Consider the following 17,910-nt stretch of genomic DNA (forward strand, 5'->3'; position numbering starts at 1 on the left):
TCATCCCTTTTTTAAAGACGGACACTACATTTGCCTTTTTCCAATCATCCAGGATCTCTCCCGATCTCCACCACTTTTCAAAGATAACAGCCAAGACTCGTCAACAACATATGCCAACTCCCTCAGAACCATAGGATGAATTAGGTCCGGGACCATCAATTTATGCACATTTAGCTTTTTTAGATAGCTCCTAACCTGGTCTTTTCCCACCAAAGGCTGTCCACCTCCACAATGCATCACTTATCGCATTAGTCCGGGAGCTATCTGTTCGTGAAGACAGAGGCAAAGAAAGCATTAAGTACTTCAGCTTTCCCTACATCATCAATCACTGGATTACCTCCCTCATCCAGTAGGGGCCCCACGCCCTCTCTGATCACCATCTTCTTGGTAACATGCCTGTAGAAACGTTTCTTGTTATCCTTCACATTCCTCGCGAGTCGCAATTCCAGTTGTGCTTTCGCCTTCCTGATAACTGCCCTACATTCTCAAGCTACATGTTTATACCCCTTACTAGACATCTGTCCAAGCTTCCACTTTTTTGTAAGCTCCCTTTTTGTGCCTAAGTTTTCCAAGGATTTCCCCATTAAGCCAGTCTGGTCTCCTATCATATTTACTTCTCTTGCTGTGCATCGGGATAGTTTCTTTCTGTGCCTTCAATAGGGCTTCCTTAAAATACTGCCAGTTTTCGTGGACTCCTTTTCCCTTCACGGTAGCATCCCAGGGGATTCTGCCCATCAGGTTCCTGAAGGAGTCAAAGTCTGCTTTTCTGATAGCCAAGGTGTGTAATTTGCTGCTCTCTTTCCTTCCTTTGGTCAGAATCCTGAAGTCTACCATCTCATGATCACTGCTTCCCAGGTTGTTCCCCACCTCTACCTTCCCTATTAGTGCCTCCCTGTTTGTAAGCAGCAGGTCGAGCCGCGGACGACCTCTGGTTGGGTCCTTCAGCACTTGTACGAAGAAGTGATCCCCAACATTCTCCAGAAATTTCCTGGACTGCTTGTGTACCACCATATTGGTCTCCCAACAGATGTCAGGGTAATTGAAGTCCCCCAGAATAATGAGAGCCCGCAATCCGGAAACTTCTCTCAGTTGTCCAAAAAAAGCCTCATCTACCTCATCATCCTGATTTGGTGGCCTGTAGCAGACACCAACCACCACATCTCCAGTGCTGCCTACACCACTAATCTTGACCCATAGATTCTCAACAGGCTTTTCTCCCTCTATGTACTGGAGTTCCAAGCAATCATAGTGCTCTCTTACATACAGTGCAACTCCTCCTCCTTTTCTCCCTTGCCTCTTCTTCCTGAACAGTTTATACCCTTTCCTGGCAGCGCTCCAGTCATGCAAGTCACCCCACCAAGTCTCTGTTATTCCAGTCAAGTCATAGTTCTTGGACTGAGCCAGGGCTTCTAATTCCTCCTGCTTGTTACCCAGGCTTCTGGCATTGGTGTACAAACACCTTAGATAACCAGTCAATCTCCCTGCCCTCACTACTCGAACCAAGGGTCCACTTTTGTTGTACATTCCTCTTTGCATTTCTTTCCGGCCCCCAAGTTCTTTTCTACCCACAGGGTTTCGGTCACCGTCCCCCAGCGAACCTAGTTTAAAGCTCTCCTCACTAAGTCTGCAAGCCTACTTGCAAAAATGCTCCTTCTTCTCTTGGTTAGGTGGACCTCATGTGTTCCCAATAATCCTTGTGCCTGGAACAGCGTCCCATGATCAAAGAATCCAAAGCTCTCTCTCCGACACCACCTGTGTAACCATGCATTTACTTCCTCATTTCGACGGTCCCTACCTAGCCCTTTCCCTTCGACAGGAAGGATAGACAGGAACACCACTTGCGCTTCAAATCCTTTGACCCTTCTTCCCAGTGCCACATAATCTGCAGTAACCCGCTCAAGGTCATTCTTGGCCGTATCATTAGTTCCCACATGCAGAAGTAGGATTAGTGCTAGTAAAGGGTTTCATCATTTGAGCTAGGAGCATATATTTTTACAAACCAGTGCTGGTAAAGTTTGCAGATGAGACAAGTGGTAGGGGAAAGACAGCCTTAGACCAGTGTTCCCTGTACACTGAGTGCTTGGGCAGCTGCCCAGAACATATTCAGATACTGCCCAGCTGATTAGCAGAGTACCTACACCACCCACAGCCAACAGCATATGTTTGTGCTGGTGGTCCACATCCCCATATGCCTTGGTGCACATAACATTTATTCTACCCATGGATGGAAAAAATTAGAGGGAAGCCTGACTATAACACAGAGTGATCTGTACATTCTCACACATTTAGAAGGTTCTCAGACAGCATGGATCCACTCCCCGATACCAGTGATTGCATGCATTCTCCAAGGTGAGTAAATTCACACAAGGCTGGACTTAGGGAAAACCGCATCCTGGGCAAAGCAACCATTTCTAGACGTCTAGGAGACTTCATCCCATCCTGGTGGCCTGGTTTATGCACACATTGATGAACATTTTTCTGGACTACAGGGCCGTATCTACACTGTCAAAAAACTTCAAAATGCCATGCTAATGGCCATTTTGAAGAATACTAATGAGGTGCTGAAATGCATATGCAGAGCTTCATTAGCATGCTGCTGGCTGTGGCACTTCGAAATTGCCGTGATTTGCTCCTGTGTAGCTCATCCAGATGGGGTACTTTTTGAAAGGGGATAGGAATAAGAGGACTTCCAAGTTGGCAGGGTCCTTTCAAAAAGGACCCCCACCTGGATGAGCCATGTGGGAGTGAAATGCGGCAATTTCAAAGTGCCGCGGCCAGCGGCATGCTAATGAACTGCTGATATGCATTTCAGCGCCTCATTAGTATTCTTCGAAATGGCCATTAGCATGGCCATTTCAAAGTTTTTTTATCAGTGTAGACGTAGCCCATGATTTATTTTCCCTTGTTTTGTGAACAAATCACTGTTTTAAAGCATGTTGAATTGTAACAGAGAGTAAGCCGTGCTAGTCTATACACTATCAAAACAAAAAGAAGTCAAGTAGCACTTTAAACACTAGCAAAATAGTTTATTAGGTGAGCTTTCGTGGGACAGCTTTCGTGGGAAGATCAAGAATGCTATAGTGACTATAGGGGCTCATCTGCATACTTGGCTTAATCTAATTCTTGATCTTCCCGCCCACCCCTCCACTCTCTGATTTGCTCACCTTGATTATCTTTTTCTGATTTGTCCTCCTTGCTTACTGTTTTTGGTTCTCTGTGTCTTAAATATTGAGTCTGTTCTGGTCTGGCTATGGTCTGAAGAAGTGGGTCTGTCCCACGAAAGCTCACCTAATAAACTATTTTGCTAGTCTTTAAAGTGCTACTTGACTGCTTTTTGTTTTGTTTTAAAGCAATTACAGTTTTTGTGTCTGAGGATTCTCTGGAGAGAGGGTTAAGAGCTTGGGGGTGCCTTCACGGGAAGATAATCCCACGTGTATTTTCCTGGGTTAAGGGGTTTTCATATTATCTGGGTGGTGGCAGCATACCCTTCAGGGGATCTGTGACCTTGGGAAATTTTAAAGCAAAGCCTGTGTATGGGCAAAGTGTTTTAAATTTTTGCAGACCCCCACTTTCTGCACTCAGAGTGCCAGAGGTCGAACAGAGCCCTGACAAATGTGCATGGAGAAATGCAGATAAGATACCCACAAAACAATGAAAACCAAACCAGAACAACACACACCCACTGCATAAAAAATTCTCCCTCTGGGGAAAAAGGGAGAGAGAACATACCACAAATAACAGCTCTTAGTTACATACATCAATAAATCCCACTGTAGCCCTGTTCAGAAAAATCTTTTCCTCATTGGAAGCGCTTCAGCTCCTCACTCAGAAATACTGCAGTGTGAGTGCAGTAAAAGAACCTGCATAGATCAGATTCTAAATCACTTATCCTTGGAGATGAAAATCGAACCACAAGTCCAACACTTTGATCTGCACATGCTGCACCTCTGGGACCTAACATTCCATTTTCTTTTGTGCCAGCAGCACATCTGGCCACAGGTGCCGTGGTAGGGATGAGGTAGGCAGCTACAAAGGTAATTTACTGCACAGCCATGATCTTAGCGCATAGTTAGGCATCCTTCAGTCTGCACAGACTATGGATCGCGCCCTTCAAAGTTCCAATTGAGGACTTCATTTACAGCGTCTGTTGTGACTATAAAGACCCACACGAGAGTGACAGTCCTTGCTGCATCTCTTGCAGATGTAGTGGGTGTCTGGCAAGTCCTTATTGTGCTTTCTGTGTGCTCGCTTCTCCTCCGCTAGCTGTCTGATCTTCAACTCGCCCTTCTGAAGGCCCTTGTGTAACCCCTGCCTCCATCTGCTGCAGTCGTCTGCTAGATCTTCCCAGTTGTCCAGCCTGATGTCTACCTCTCTGAGGTCTCTCTTGCAGACATCTTTGTAACGCAATTGGGGGCGTCCGGGAGGTCTTTTGCCAGAGGCTAGCTCACCATACAGGATGTCTTTTGGAATCCTTCCATCGTTCATCCTATGGACGTGGCCAAGCCAGCGGAGTCGACGCTGCCTGAGGAGGGTGTGCATGGTTGGGATTCCAGCTTGCTCGAGGACGGCGGTGTTGGTCACTCTGTCCTTCCATGATATTCCAAGGATGCTCCTGAGGCAGCGCAAGTGAAAGACGTTCAGCCTCTTTTCCTGGCGGGCATACAGGGTCCAAGTCTCGCTGCCATAAAGGAGGGTGCTGAGGATGCAGGCTCTGTAGACTTGCATTTTGGTGTGAGTGTACAGCTTGTTGTTGTTCCACACTCTCTTGCTGAGTCTGGACAGAGTTGTGGCCACTTTTCCGATCCTCCTATTTAGCTCAGTGTCCAACGACAGGGTGTCAGTGATGGTGGACCCTAGGTAGACGAACTCGTGGACACCCTCTAACGTATAGTTGTCAATGCTGATTGATGGGGATTCAGCAACATCCTGACCGAGTACGTTTGTCTTCTTTAGGCTGATGGTAAGCCCAAAGTCCTTGCACGCTTTGGAGAACCGATCCAGCAGTTTTTGAAGCTGGTCTTCTGTGTGAGACACTACAGCAGCATCGTCTGCGAACAGCATGTCTCTGATGAGGACTTCTCGCACCTTAGACTTAGCTTTCAGCCTTGCAAGGTTAAACAGTTTCCCATTGGATCTTGTGTGCAGCAAGATGCCCTCTGTTGAAGATCCAAAGGCATGGTTCAGGAGGAGTGCGAAGAAGATCCCGAACAATGTCGGAGCAAGCACACATCCTTGTTTGACGCCACTCCTGATTCTGAAAGCATCCGATAATGTGCCGTCATATTGGATGGTTCCTCTCATGTTTTCATGGAACGACTGGATCATCTTGAGTAACTGTGGAGGACAGCCTATCTTGTGGAACAGTTTGAACAGACCATCCCTGCTGACCAAGTCAAAAGCCTTGGTCAAGTCGATGAAGGCTATGTAGAGTGGCTTTCTCTGCTCCCTGCACTTCTCCTGCAGCTGCCTTAGAGAGAAGACCATATCAACGGTAGACCTCTCTGAGCGGAATCCGCACTGCGATTCGGGGTACACCCTCTCAGCAATCTTCTGGAGTCGGCCAAGGATGACGCGAGTGAACAGTTCACCAGTGACGCTTAGGAGGGAGATTCCTCGGTAGTTGTTGCAGTCGCTTCTGTCTCCTTTGTTCTTATACAACGTTACAATGTTAGTGTCACGCATATCCTGTGGAACCTCACCCTCTTTCCAGCACAGGCACAGTATCTCATGCAGGGGTTCCAGGAGTGTGTCCGCGGCACATTTGATTACCTCTGGTGGTATACCATCCTGACCAGGGGCCTTTCCAGCTGCAGTGCTGTCGATGGCTGTCTTCAGTTCATCCACAGTCGGTTCCTGATCCAGTTCGTCCATTACTGTTAGGAGCTCGATGGCATCGAGGGCTGCGTCAACCACAACATTCTCGCGTGAGTACAGCTCGGAGTAGTGATCAACCCAGCGCTCCATCTGTTTGGCTTTGTCAGCGATGACTTCACCAGATTTGGATTTCAGAGGTGCCATCTCGTTCTGGGTGGGTCCTAATACCTTCTTCATACCCTAGTACATTCCTCTGAGATTATCAAAGTCGGCACAGGTCTGAATGGTGCTGCATAGCTGGAGCCAGTGGTTGTTGGCACAGCGCCTGGCTGTCTGCTGTACTGTTCTTCTGGCCTCTCTAAGTGCTTCCTGGGTACTCTGGCTCGGTGAGCGTTTGTACTCCAGGAGTGCAGCGCGCTTCTTTTCAATGACTGGAATCATCTCATTGGAGTTAGCTTTGAACCAGTCGTTCGTGTTTCTAGCTCTTCTTCCAAACACCGACAAGGCCGTGTTGTAAACTGTATCCCTCAGATGTTGCCATTTGGATGTCGCATCGACGCCCCCAGGGCCACTGAGCAGATTTTCCTGGAGGGTCTGTCTGAACTTTTCAGCTTTCTCTGAGTTTGCCGTCTTTCTGGCGTCAATGCGGGGCCTTCCAGCAGGTTTAGAGAGGTACAGCTTCTTGGGTCTCAGCTTGAGCTTGGAGCAAACTAGCGAGTGATCTGTATCACAGTCAGCACTATGATAGCTGCGTGTCAGAAGGACATTTTTGAGGTTATTACGCCTAGTGATGACCACATCTAGTTGATGCCAGTGCTTCGAGCGTGGGTGTCTCCACGACACTCTGTGCTGTGGCTTTGTTTGGAAGAATGTGTTTGTGATGCACAGATTGTGGTACGTGCACAGTTCAAGGAGACGCTGTCCATTGTCATTCATTTTTCCCACACCGAAGTGTCCTAAGCAGGAAGGCCATGAGGCCCAATCAGAACAACTGTACATCTTGGGTGACTTCAATGCAAGAGTTGGAGCTGATCTCAGCGCATACTCCCCAATGTTATTGATCACACAGTTCATTTCCCAGCATGTACATGTTCAGGCTGCTTCCCATAGTTTTGCAGCTTCTGAACTCAGTAAGAAAATACCTAAGCAACTAGGACTGCACAGCACAGGGTTCCAAAAGTTTTGCAACTCAGCCAAACCAAGCACAAACTAAGCCATTTCTCATAACTCAGATGCTGCCAAGGCCCAAATGTGTGGTATACTCTGCCAAGATGGACAGCAGAAAGGCCACACAAACACTCATGAAGATGATGAAAAATACTGCAGAAACCCACATATAAATAGAAATGTTTGTAACCCCAGGCTCGTGGTTCTGTATCTCTGATGTAATTAATTAATAATAAAAGGTATGGGTGAAAGACAGAAGGGAAATTACACCAAATTTGTGTGCAAAGTAGTTTTGGGTCTACAGTGAGTGAGGTCCTTCAGAATGAGGAACCAATGAGAGTAATGGCTCCTCCCTGCCAGGTTCCCATTGTAGCCCTGCTCATTCAATTGCTGTTTAGAGAAACTTTTTCTTTGGGGGACAGCCTTCTGCTCCTCATTCAAAAACCCCTGTCTTGGATCTGCTTAAACTCATGTAGTGCAATTCAGGACTTCAAATTGAAGTGCCTCCTGGTCTCTCCACACTCCATTCCTCTCACTTCCCACCTTTCCATGCTTCCTACAATGGCTCCGTCCCTCCTTCACCACAGCTCAGCAATTGCACAGGGAAAGGCTGGGAGAAGAGGCATGCAGGTGTCATTTCCCTTTGCAGAGGGGAAAAGTTTGGGGTTCTGGGAACATAATGGGGGAATTGTGCTAAGCGCAGCAGACTTGCAGACTTACCTTATCCACTCTGTCCTCCTGCACACCATACCGACCACCAAAGCCCTTGGCATAGTCTGCAACACAAAAAGGTTTCAGTTTACCTGGAACTATGGGTGGAGGAGAGCCTTCAATAGACTTCACTGGGAGATGCCTTGCATAATGGGGGCAGGATTGGGCCCAAAGAGATGACGGAGGATTTTGCCCCATTTCAGCAACTTATGAACAAACAAGAACTGCTTGAAGCAGCCCAACAAATCAATTTGTCCTTCTGAACCATCCCACTCAAAGCCATGGCCAATTTAGTCAGGTACTGGTGCTGCTCCTGTCGAAGGTGTGAAAACCCCATTAAATGACAAACCCACATCAGGCACCTGGCATTCCCGGGGCACTACTACAAAGGAGAGAACACCCTCCCGACCCTCCAGATCATGCCTTGAGGCAGAGGGTTCAGAATTCTGGTCATCTTGTCTTAGCCAGAGGCCTAGCAAGTCCTTTGCATTGGAGCTGGGAAAACACTGGAAAAAGCCTCCACACATGGTCCCTGAAATCACTGAATGATTGTGCCCTACGCAGTGTCTGTTCCTGCATGCTGCAGAAATATGCTTGACACACAGTCAACGCTACAGAATATCCTGGCAAAGCCAATTTCAGATCCATAGCCAAGTACCCACTCTGGAAGTCTGATTGTAATACATGCCCCCAATTGGAATCCAAAACAGACCATGGGCCTGGGGGTGCTTTGCATAGGAATGGAGCCCATTCAATGTAGGACAAATTTCAAATTACAAGTATAATATTAAAGGGTAACAGAGAGATAGCCGTGCTAGTCTATATACTACCAAAACAAAAAAAGAAAAACAAACCAGTCCAGTAGAAGTGCTACTGGAATGCTTTTTTGTTTTAGTATTAAAGGGTGTTTGTGCAGGGTCTGCATTTGTTTGTGCACTATTGCCTCAGTGGCAGCAGGTGCTGAAATGGCAGGTGCTCTTCATGAAGGTTATTTGCTGACAACCAATGATAAAATTCATGCACGAGATTTTCTGACAGGGCAGTGGCACATCAACAGTGGCAGCCAGCCTTTGGAAGGCAGCAGGTGGCCACCGGGGAGATGTCCAAACCCCAGAACTTGGGGATTTGTTCTTCAGAATAGACCCCTCAAGAATGAATTCCCCATCTGTGCAAAGTGCCCTCCCTCTAGCTCTACCCCTGTGATCAGGGTGCCCTCACCATAGTCCAACTCCCAATGGTCTAGGCAGTTATCCCCATAGCACACCCCCTAATGAGCTGGGTACCCCCCAACACTCTTTTGCTGTAGGTGAGCACTTCCTGTGCTCTGCCCTCCAACACACTTTGATCCAGGTGCTCCAGCCCTTGTTTGGCTGCTGCTGCCCTCTTGACATGGACCATTCCCTGACCTCTACTGCTCCAGGCATCTGAACCCCCACCATGCCCTCCATTGTATTTCAACTCTCATCATTCCCACATCTGGATCACAGGGCAGCTTGGGCAGCCCTGAGATTTAGCTGGGTCAAATGCACCATAGGTTGGCCCAAACAAACATGCCTCCCCACAGCTGGCGTTGCACACACCTGTCTGAGATTCATGACGTTTCAACTCTTCCTGGTGCTCCCAGCCGAGGGCACATTTGTCCTGACGATCCTTTTGTATCCCAAACTTCCCACCAAAGCCCACAGCATAGTCTACAGACATTGGGAAGCCAGAGCATAGGTTGGGAGACAACAACACAGAAACAAACAGTCCATTAATTCAGGCTCAGCTAACTCTAATGGAGGCATCTCCAGTTCTGAACCAGGACCTGGCTATGTGTGGGAGTGTTTGAAATAGGCTTTACAAGATGCTGGCCGGGGTGGGAATGAGGCAACTCTCTCAGGGGTAGATGGGAGGGTGTGGCAGGGTTCATGGTGGCCAAGCTATCTGATCTTTTCCTCAGTGCCTTTTTAAAGTGGGCAGAATAAAAGCCTTATCCAGTTCACTGTGCCCCTCACCTGGAGTTTGTGTGGGGAGTAAACTGGCATAATGAAGGCTGGACTACCCTTTCAGATATTCTTTGCTCATCAACAGCCCTACCTTCTTCCAGAAAGCCTCCACATGCTGGGCAAGAGGTAATCATGCTCCACACACATGCTCATCCCTTACTGACCTGCTTCTCTGAAAGTCCTTGCTGTGACACTACACCCCCTTTTCTTCATAGTGATATGTTTATGGTATAATAGTGTACTTTGTAACAGAGGGGATACCTAAGGAGTTGCTAGAAAAGTTACAAGTTGCTGAATATGAGTATCCCATTTATATGCATATAATATTTTTGTATCTGAAGTTATGAATAACGACTAGGGATCTGTGTTTGAAATGGACTTACTCAGAAAACAACCTTGACCAGCCTTTCAGGTATAACAATGAATGAGCAAACAGTCCTATTCCACAGTGTATCGTGAACAAAAGCAATACACTGTGGAATAGCTTAACTTTCCAGCGGATGTAATGGCTGCCATAATTATGTGGGGGGGGAGGGATAGCTCAGTAGTTTGAGCATTTTCTGCTAAACAGGGGGTTGTGAGCTCAATCCTTGAGGCCATTTAGGGATTGGGACAAATAGATATCAGGGTTGGTGCTTGGTCCTGCCAAAAGGGGAGGGGACTGGACTAGATGACCTCCCAAGGTCTCTTCCAGGTCTAGGAGATGTGTATCTCCAATTAAAAAACTTATCCAGGGTGTGAGGTCAGGCTACAAGAGTCTGGACTCTGCTTTGGGACTACAGTACTGCATTTTTCCACACACTGACCTGGGAAGCGAGTTTGAAACAAAGGGTTCTTGTCATATGACACATAGAGGAGAGAGTGACATCATTAATTGTTCTTTGCCCCCCACAAGAAGACTCCTGAAAACACCTGAGGCACAAAGAATGAAGTTGAGGAAGTACCAGACCCAGGCAAAAGGAATTTGTAGCCTGTGTACGACAGATCTGAGGATCCCATGCTGCAAAGCAAGTGCATTTTGTGCCATAAGAATCTGCAGCTTGCCAGTGTAGGAAACTGCTAATTCACATCCAACTATCTAGTATGCTAAGTTTAGTTTGTATTGTGCTTATTTGCTAGATAATCTGCTTTGATCTGCTTGCTATCACTTAAAATCTATCTTTCATAGTTAATAAATTTATTTTATGTTTTAATCTAAATGGGTAAATTTGGAGTGAAGTGCTTGGGAATCAGTGCAAGAGGCAAGCGTTGTTGCATTTCCTCTCCACAGTGAGGGTAAGAGAGTGTTCTGTGAGCTTGCACCATACAGCTTTCTGTGCGGCACAAGATGGCATAGTTTTGGGTTTATTCTCCAGAGTGAGGTGCGTGCCTGGGGAGCTGGGTGTGATCTTGGCTGCAGTCTACTGTTGGTTCATGCAGTAGATGGTCAGAGAGCCTGCATATAACTGCAGCTGCCTGTGTCCCTGCCTGTGTGAATGCTAGCAGAAGTGCAGGATGGGGAGTGGCTCTCCAGCTTCTCATGGGAGTACAGGCATATGAGTCAAAGGCCTCAGTGGTACCCCAGTTTCAGTTTCAGATGGCACCATGAGGGTAACCCATCATACCCGGGGCCTGAGAGAGTTTATTTTCCATCTTCATTCAGCCTCAAGCTCCTCACCTAAGGGCTCTAATCCAGACTCCCAGATCTATGGAACACAGACATGGCCTGCCATCCACAACTGCTCCACCTCTTCCTTGCTGACAGAGAGTGAACTCACCCCCTCCACCTCAGTCATTGCTACTTCCAATCCCTTGCACTCTGCCAGCAAGGCCACCCTTCCCTGCCTGCTGACCTGCTTATCCAACAAACTGCTGGCTGCACTGCCTGGGCATGGAATACCTTGACTTGGCCATGAGCAGACAAACCCTTTGACAGGGCTCATTCTGTTACAATGAGCGCTGCAGTGAAGGGTCCTGTCTTGGCTCAGTGTGGGGTTCTCCAGCTACGTGCTGAGCTTCTCAGTTACACTATTGTGGGCAGTTCTGGCATTCTCAGGAATTCCTGGCCTCTTCCCCCCAGTTTTCTGTCTTAGTTTGGGAAAGGCCAGGCACACACTGGGCATAACTTAAGAAAATGGTAACCACAGGCCTAACCTTTCTGTGACTCGTGCTTCTCCATCTGACTCTTGTAGTCGAAACCCACGGCTGCCTTGTCCACCTTGTCCTTCTCCACCCCATAACGACCACCGAACCCCTTGGAGTAATCTGTGAAAGGTCACATAATCAGAGATGAGTGCTGCCCTCCAATCCACTGGAGAGGGCAGGGGGATGGGGAGGGGCAAGGTTAATGTACACAGAGAGGGCAGTAGTGGGGGTGAAGGGATGAGGCAAGGAGGGAACAGAAGAGAATCGGGTCAGCTAAGCAGTGCAAGTGAAGGATGCAGGAATGGATGGAGTCCAGATGCAGTAGAAGAGAGGGGAAGGGAAGGGAAGAGGGAGAGGCAGAAGGGAGGAAATGTGGTGGGTGAAGCATAGAGGCTCTGGCAGAAGACAGGGGAGCTCAGAAGTGATGAAGGAGAACAGGGAAGAGAGGTGGAAGGGAGGAGGGCTGGCATGGCAAAGAGGATGGGTTGAGCAAGGCTGTGTCAGCGTGAACAATAGCAGATGGGGTGAGGGGAACATCCTGGAAAGGAAAGGGTCTGTCACTGAACTTGCCTTTCTGGGATGAGTGCTTCTCCACCTCACCCTTGTACTCAAACCCAAGTGCTGACTGGAGGAGGAAGAAGAAGAGTATCAGCTGCTTCCTTGGGATGAGGTACCTAGTCAGAGCCAGGGCCCAGCCCCTTTACCCTCCATTTTCCCCACTGGGCAGCTGCAGTTTTGCCCAGAGAACCTTCTACCTCAGGGTCACAGGCTCTGAGCCAGACCAGGCTCCCACTTTCCCACCTCAACAATCTTAGGCTTCTTGACCTGCCCACTCCATCAAATCCTGCCACTCTGCATTCACCCCCCCACCCAACATCCATTCTCATCCCTCTTTGTGGCAACTGCCCCTGCCCTGAACGCTGGTTTGTCTGCCTCCTTCACAGCTTTCTCCACCTGTCCATCTATGGGCTGTCCCAGGATGGCACCTCAGCCCTGAGGCACTCCACAAGAAGACCCCTGTATTCCACCTCACCCACTGCCACATCACTCTGTAAGGCTGCTGGTTCTTCTCCTGCACATCCCTAGTCAGTGGTCAGGATATCAGCAGTAGCCACAGTAGGGGCATCACCACTGGCTGGGGAATAACCAAAGGAGTCTAGCTCACCCTTGCCCATCACTTGCTACTCTTGATAGTCTTCATGTTGGTTGGGGAAGTACCAGGGTGCAGAGATGTCCACAAATACAAGCCACACACATGGCTCTACCTGGAAAGTCACCAGTTCTGCTTTTGTGGGTGGGGATGGGGGAGGGTTTCACCATGGAGATGGGGGAGGCCTGAGGCCTTCCACGGCTCAACCCTCACTGACATGCTAGGATGGCCACTGCACCTCTCCCCATCCAGAAGCCATGGCTGAGCTTAGAGACCAGGGCTGTCCCATTCAGTGATGTCAGCTGCATGCGCTGCACAAGCAAGATATGCAGCCACTGGGGGGCAGAATGACACATGCAGGGGAAGCGTTGCCAAGCTGCTGTGTAGCTCTGTAGATGACTGTTTATGTAAATTAATTGTAAACAGCCACAAGCAACAACTTGGCAAACACTGTGTATTTAGTGAAAGGTGTCAGTTTGATACCCGGTTCCCTAGCAGGGCTCCCCAGCAAGGCAAGGCATGGTTCCTTGCACCCTTCAGAAGAGAACAAGATTGCAGTCATGTAGCATTTTGAAGACTAACAAAATGATTCATTAGGTGATGAGCTTTCATGGGACAGACCCACTTCTTCAGATCTATAGAATTTCCAGTCCAGACCCAAATAACTAGCACACAGGTCTAAAAAAATTGCAATAAAAACTGACAAATCAAATACATGAACTGAATAAGGGGGTGAGGGGTGGGGAATGTTAAGTGTCTTGCCTGAGATCATTACAAAAAGAAGAGAGGACAATTGCATTGTGCCAGAGGAGTAAGTGGTCAGTGGTAGTTCCAAGACACCCAAAGCACATAGCAGTCCTTGGCCCTGAACATTGCATGTCTTGAAAATAAAGGCTGAGGCCTTAAATTTACCACCACGGCAAGAAAAAGGCAAGTGGCGATACGACCTCAAAGCTCTGCATGGGACTATTTATAGTCCCGCTCCCCTTACAACACCTACTCCCAATCAATTCCACAACTTCTTGCATTCTTATCCTTTTCTCACCCACAAAAACCTTATACATGTGTTCACATACACACAGAATTCACACACATGTATTGCTGCTAAAAGAATAAAACAAATCTTGCTTCAACTATGTAAATACTTTAACTCCTATTATAATAGATACCAAATCTTTCTATCCCTACCTTAAATTTAATAACTGAAACTTTTTTTTAAAAAAGAAAAGCTTCATCACTGAAATTCTCTGGATGAGAAAATGATGAGAGATGTAATGTTTTCCGCAAATTACCACAGGCTGGTTTTCTTACCCACCCAATCCGGCCTGCAACAAAGTATAGTTTACCTGACCCTGCATGGCAGCAGGTCTTGTGCGACCCCTATCCCAATGCAGAGCTCTACTTTTTACCACTGCAGTCAACCTACCTTGTCAGCTCGGTCCCTCTGGAGTCCATACTTCCCCCCAAAGCCTTTAGCTGCATCTGTCTGAGAGGAATGTTTCTCAACATCAGCTACGTATTCGTGACCCAGTGCACTCTAGGAAATCAGAAAAGAACAGCATCAGGTGCCACCTGTGTTCCTATCCAGTAGAGAGGACAGAAACAGAGTCAGCCACAAGTTAAATCTGGTATCACAGGCAGGACAGACACATGAACTGAGAGGTACAAACAGAACACAAACAGAACACTACCACTGACTAGTGTTCCCTGACTCAGCCCAGGCTCATCTTTAAAACAGCAACCCGAAAGCCAATCCCAGCTAGTACTCATGACCTGATTAGATGTGATATGGAAAAACTGAGGACAGTCACACACAGCAGTGTGATGTTACTGGATTTTTACAATAATATGAAAACCATTTCTGTAATCACTATGCTAAGTTTGCACCAAATATTAAGCCAGGTGGGCCAAGTGAGGTGTCTCAAGAAAGCAATTGATTCATTGATTATGTTTATACTACTTGTATATGTGTGTCATGTTTGTATGTAAAGTTATAGATATTGGCTCTATATCTATACTAGCAAATTTTAAATCTAAGGATTCACAGTAGAAGGTGTGATCACCTCCCCAGTCAGCTGACATGGGCTGAATAAAGGAAAGAGAATCCAGATGTTGAATCCCAAATGACTGAAACATGCTGTCTAACCCAGCGACCAATGGCAGAATGCCACAACAGGCCACCTGATCAGGTGGTCATCCATTGCTTATGTGAAGAAGAAAGTGTTTTTCCCTCCAGAGGGCAAGGCTATAAATATGACCCTGGCAGTGACGGAAGAATCCCAAGGATTGTTATAGGCTGGGGACTGACTGGCTAAGCAGCAGTACAGTGGAAAGGGACCTAGAGTTTATGGTGGATGAAAGGCTGAATATGAGTAAACAGTGTGCCCCTGTGCCAAGAAGGCTAACAGCATATTAGGGTGCATTAGGAGGAGCATTGTGAGCAGATCTAGAGAAGTAGTTATTCCCCTCTCTTTGGCACTGGTGAGGCCACATCTGGAATATTGTGCCTAGTTTTGGACCTCCTGGTATAAAAAAGATGTGGATGCGCTGGAGCAGGTTCAGTGGAAGGCAACAAAAATAATTAAGAGGCTTGAGCACATAACCTGTGAGGATAGGCTGAGGTATTTGGGCTTATTTAGTTTACAGAAGAGAAGAGTGAGGGGTGATTTAATAGCAGCCTCCAGCTTCCTGCTGGGGTGCTCCAAAGAGGATGGAGGGAAATTGTTCTCAGTGGTGACAGATGGGAGAACAAGGAACAATGGTCTGAAGTTACAGAAGGAGTTACAGTAGGTTGGATGTTAGAAAAAACTACTTCACCAGGGGAGTGGTGAAGCACTGGAATGTGTTGCCTAGAAAGGTGGTGGATTTTCCATCCCTTGAGGTTTTTAAGTCCCGGCTTGCAAGGTCCTGGCTGGGATGACTTAGTGGGGGTTGATCCTGCTTTGGGCAAGGTGCTGGACTAGATGACCTCCTGAGGCCCCTTCCAGCCCTATGATTCTATGATTCTGTGATTTTGTTCTTCAGTTCTCACGAACTAAGCCTGGGTGGACTGGGAGCCTATTCTTCAGAAGGATGCATTTTCAGAGAATTTCAAGAATAGCAGCTTGCTGGCCTGCATTTATAGTTTTAATGGATGTATGTAATGTACCACTTTAACAATTTTTCTCTCTCACCTTATTCTTTCTTTCTTTATTAATAAACCTTTAGATTTTAGATTCTAAAGGATTTGCCCAGGGTGCTATTTTGGTAAAGATCTAAGTGTGTATTGACCTGGGAATGTGGCTAGACCCTTTGAGGCCTGGAAAAATCTGTGTGGATTTGGTGAAATTGCTTTTCGTAACCACTCCCCTGAGGAGTGAAGGCTGCTGATTTGTACATTAGGAGCAGCTGGAGAATCTGTGGGTTTGCCTGTGTAGCTTCTGGCTGGTCAGTGGGGCTGGCAGAGGTATTTTTGTGGCTGGTTTGATTTGCCTTATTGAGAAGGAAATCCCAGCCTGGGCTGCAAGTGGCCCCTTTTAAAGCAATTTGCTCAGGATTGGTTCTTTCAGCTTGGCCAGAACAGCCCCGAAATATTATAAGCAGTTATGGTTGCCAACTTTCTAATCACACAAAACCAAACACCATGGTTCCGTCCCCTGCCCTGAGGTCCCACCCGCAATCACTCCATTCACCTCCCTCTAATGCTTGCTCACCACTACCCTCACTCACTTTCACTGGGCTGGGGCAGAGGGTTGGTGTGTGGGACAGGATAAGAACTCCAGCTCAGGATGTGAGTTCAGGGGTGGGACCAGCAATGAGATGTTTGGGGTATGGGAAGGGGCTCTGAGCTGGGGCAGGTGATTGGGATGTGGGCTCTAGGAGAGAGTTTGGGTGCGGGAGGGGATTGAGGGTTGGGCACAGGGGCTGGCATGCAGGAGGGGGTTTGGGGTGCAGGCTCCAGCCACTTGTGCTTATCTCAGTTGGCAGCACAGCTGGGCTAAGGCAGGCTCTGTTCCTGGAAGTGGCCAGCATGTTCAGTTCCTAGGTGCATGGGTGGCCAGGGAGCTCTGAACTCTGTGCACGCCTTCAGGCACCACTCCCAGAGCTTGCTAGCTGTAACATGGAAAGCCCTCCAGGTTGTGCCTGCATCCAGAGGCCACAGAGACATGCTGGCCACTTCTGGGACCCAGGGCAGATGGGGGCCTGCCTCAGCCCTGCTGCACCACTGCCCAGACTTTAATGGTGTGATGAGTGATGCTGACTGGAGCTGCCAGGGTCCCTTTTTGATGAGGTGTTGCAGTCCAAAACTGGATGCCTGGCACCCCAGTACATACACTTGGTGCTTCAAAAGGGCTAATTTCCCAAAGCTGAGGATATTGATTGGGAGAGAACATATAGATAGAAGAATGTGACTGGAAGTTGGATATTCTTTAAGAAGAGATTATGAGATGATCAAACTCCCAGGATTCCTTCCACAAGAAAGAAAGACAATAAGTTTGGCTAAAGGCCTGTCCTGGTTCAGTGGTGAATTTAAGGCATCAGTTAGAACTAAAACAAGCAAGCAACATACAACAAATGGAAAAGAAGGAAAATAGACGCTAATCAATATCAATCAAAACTTACATAGTGTAGAAAATTGACCAGGGAAGCTGAGGATATGAAGGAAAATTCTATAACTTGCAGGGCTACAGACAGTGAAGAGATGTTTATGATATTCAAAAGTCTATTGGAAACAAAAGAAATCCCAGTAATGGTATAGGCCCATTACAAGATGTAGATGGTAAAATAGTTAATGATGGGGGAAAAGGCAGAACCATACAATGCACATTTCTGGTCTATATTTAGAAAGAAGCAGAATGATGTACTTGTATCGCATTAGGATGCTGAAGAATATTCCAGTCCACTAGTAATGAAGGGAACATTGAACAACTTATACTAGGGATATAAAGAAAAACAATTAAACTGGTGGCTCTGGAT

General features: G+C 47.4%; 1 protein-coding gene across 2 annotated transcripts in view; it reads right to left on the reverse strand.

Annotated features, from left to right (window-relative positions):
* Positions 1-17,910, reverse strand: part of LOC142007573 (hematopoietic lineage cell-specific protein-like) — a 92,408-nt gene that overhangs the window by 22,343 nt on the left and 52,155 nt on the right. For both annotated transcript variants that reach the window (XM_074984264.1, XM_074984263.1), the window contains exons 5-9: positions 14,381-14,491; positions 12,375-12,429; positions 11,814-11,924; positions 9,273-9,383; positions 7,702-7,757 (exon numbers count right to left, since the gene is read on the reverse strand). In XM_074984264.1, the coding sequence (XP_074840365.1) occupies positions 7,702-7,757; positions 9,273-9,383; positions 11,814-11,924; positions 12,375-12,429; positions 14,381-14,491 (444 nt within the window). The remainder of the gene's footprint in view (positions 1-7,701; positions 7,758-9,272; positions 9,384-11,813; positions 11,925-12,374; positions 12,430-14,380; positions 14,492-17,910) is intronic.

Source organism: Carettochelys insculpta, chromosome 1 (genome assembly GCF_033958435.1).
Source record: "Carettochelys insculpta isolate YL-2023 chromosome 1, ASM3395843v1, whole genome shotgun sequence".
Lineage (NCBI taxonomy): Eukaryota > Metazoa > Chordata > Testudines > Carettochelyidae > Carettochelys > Carettochelys insculpta.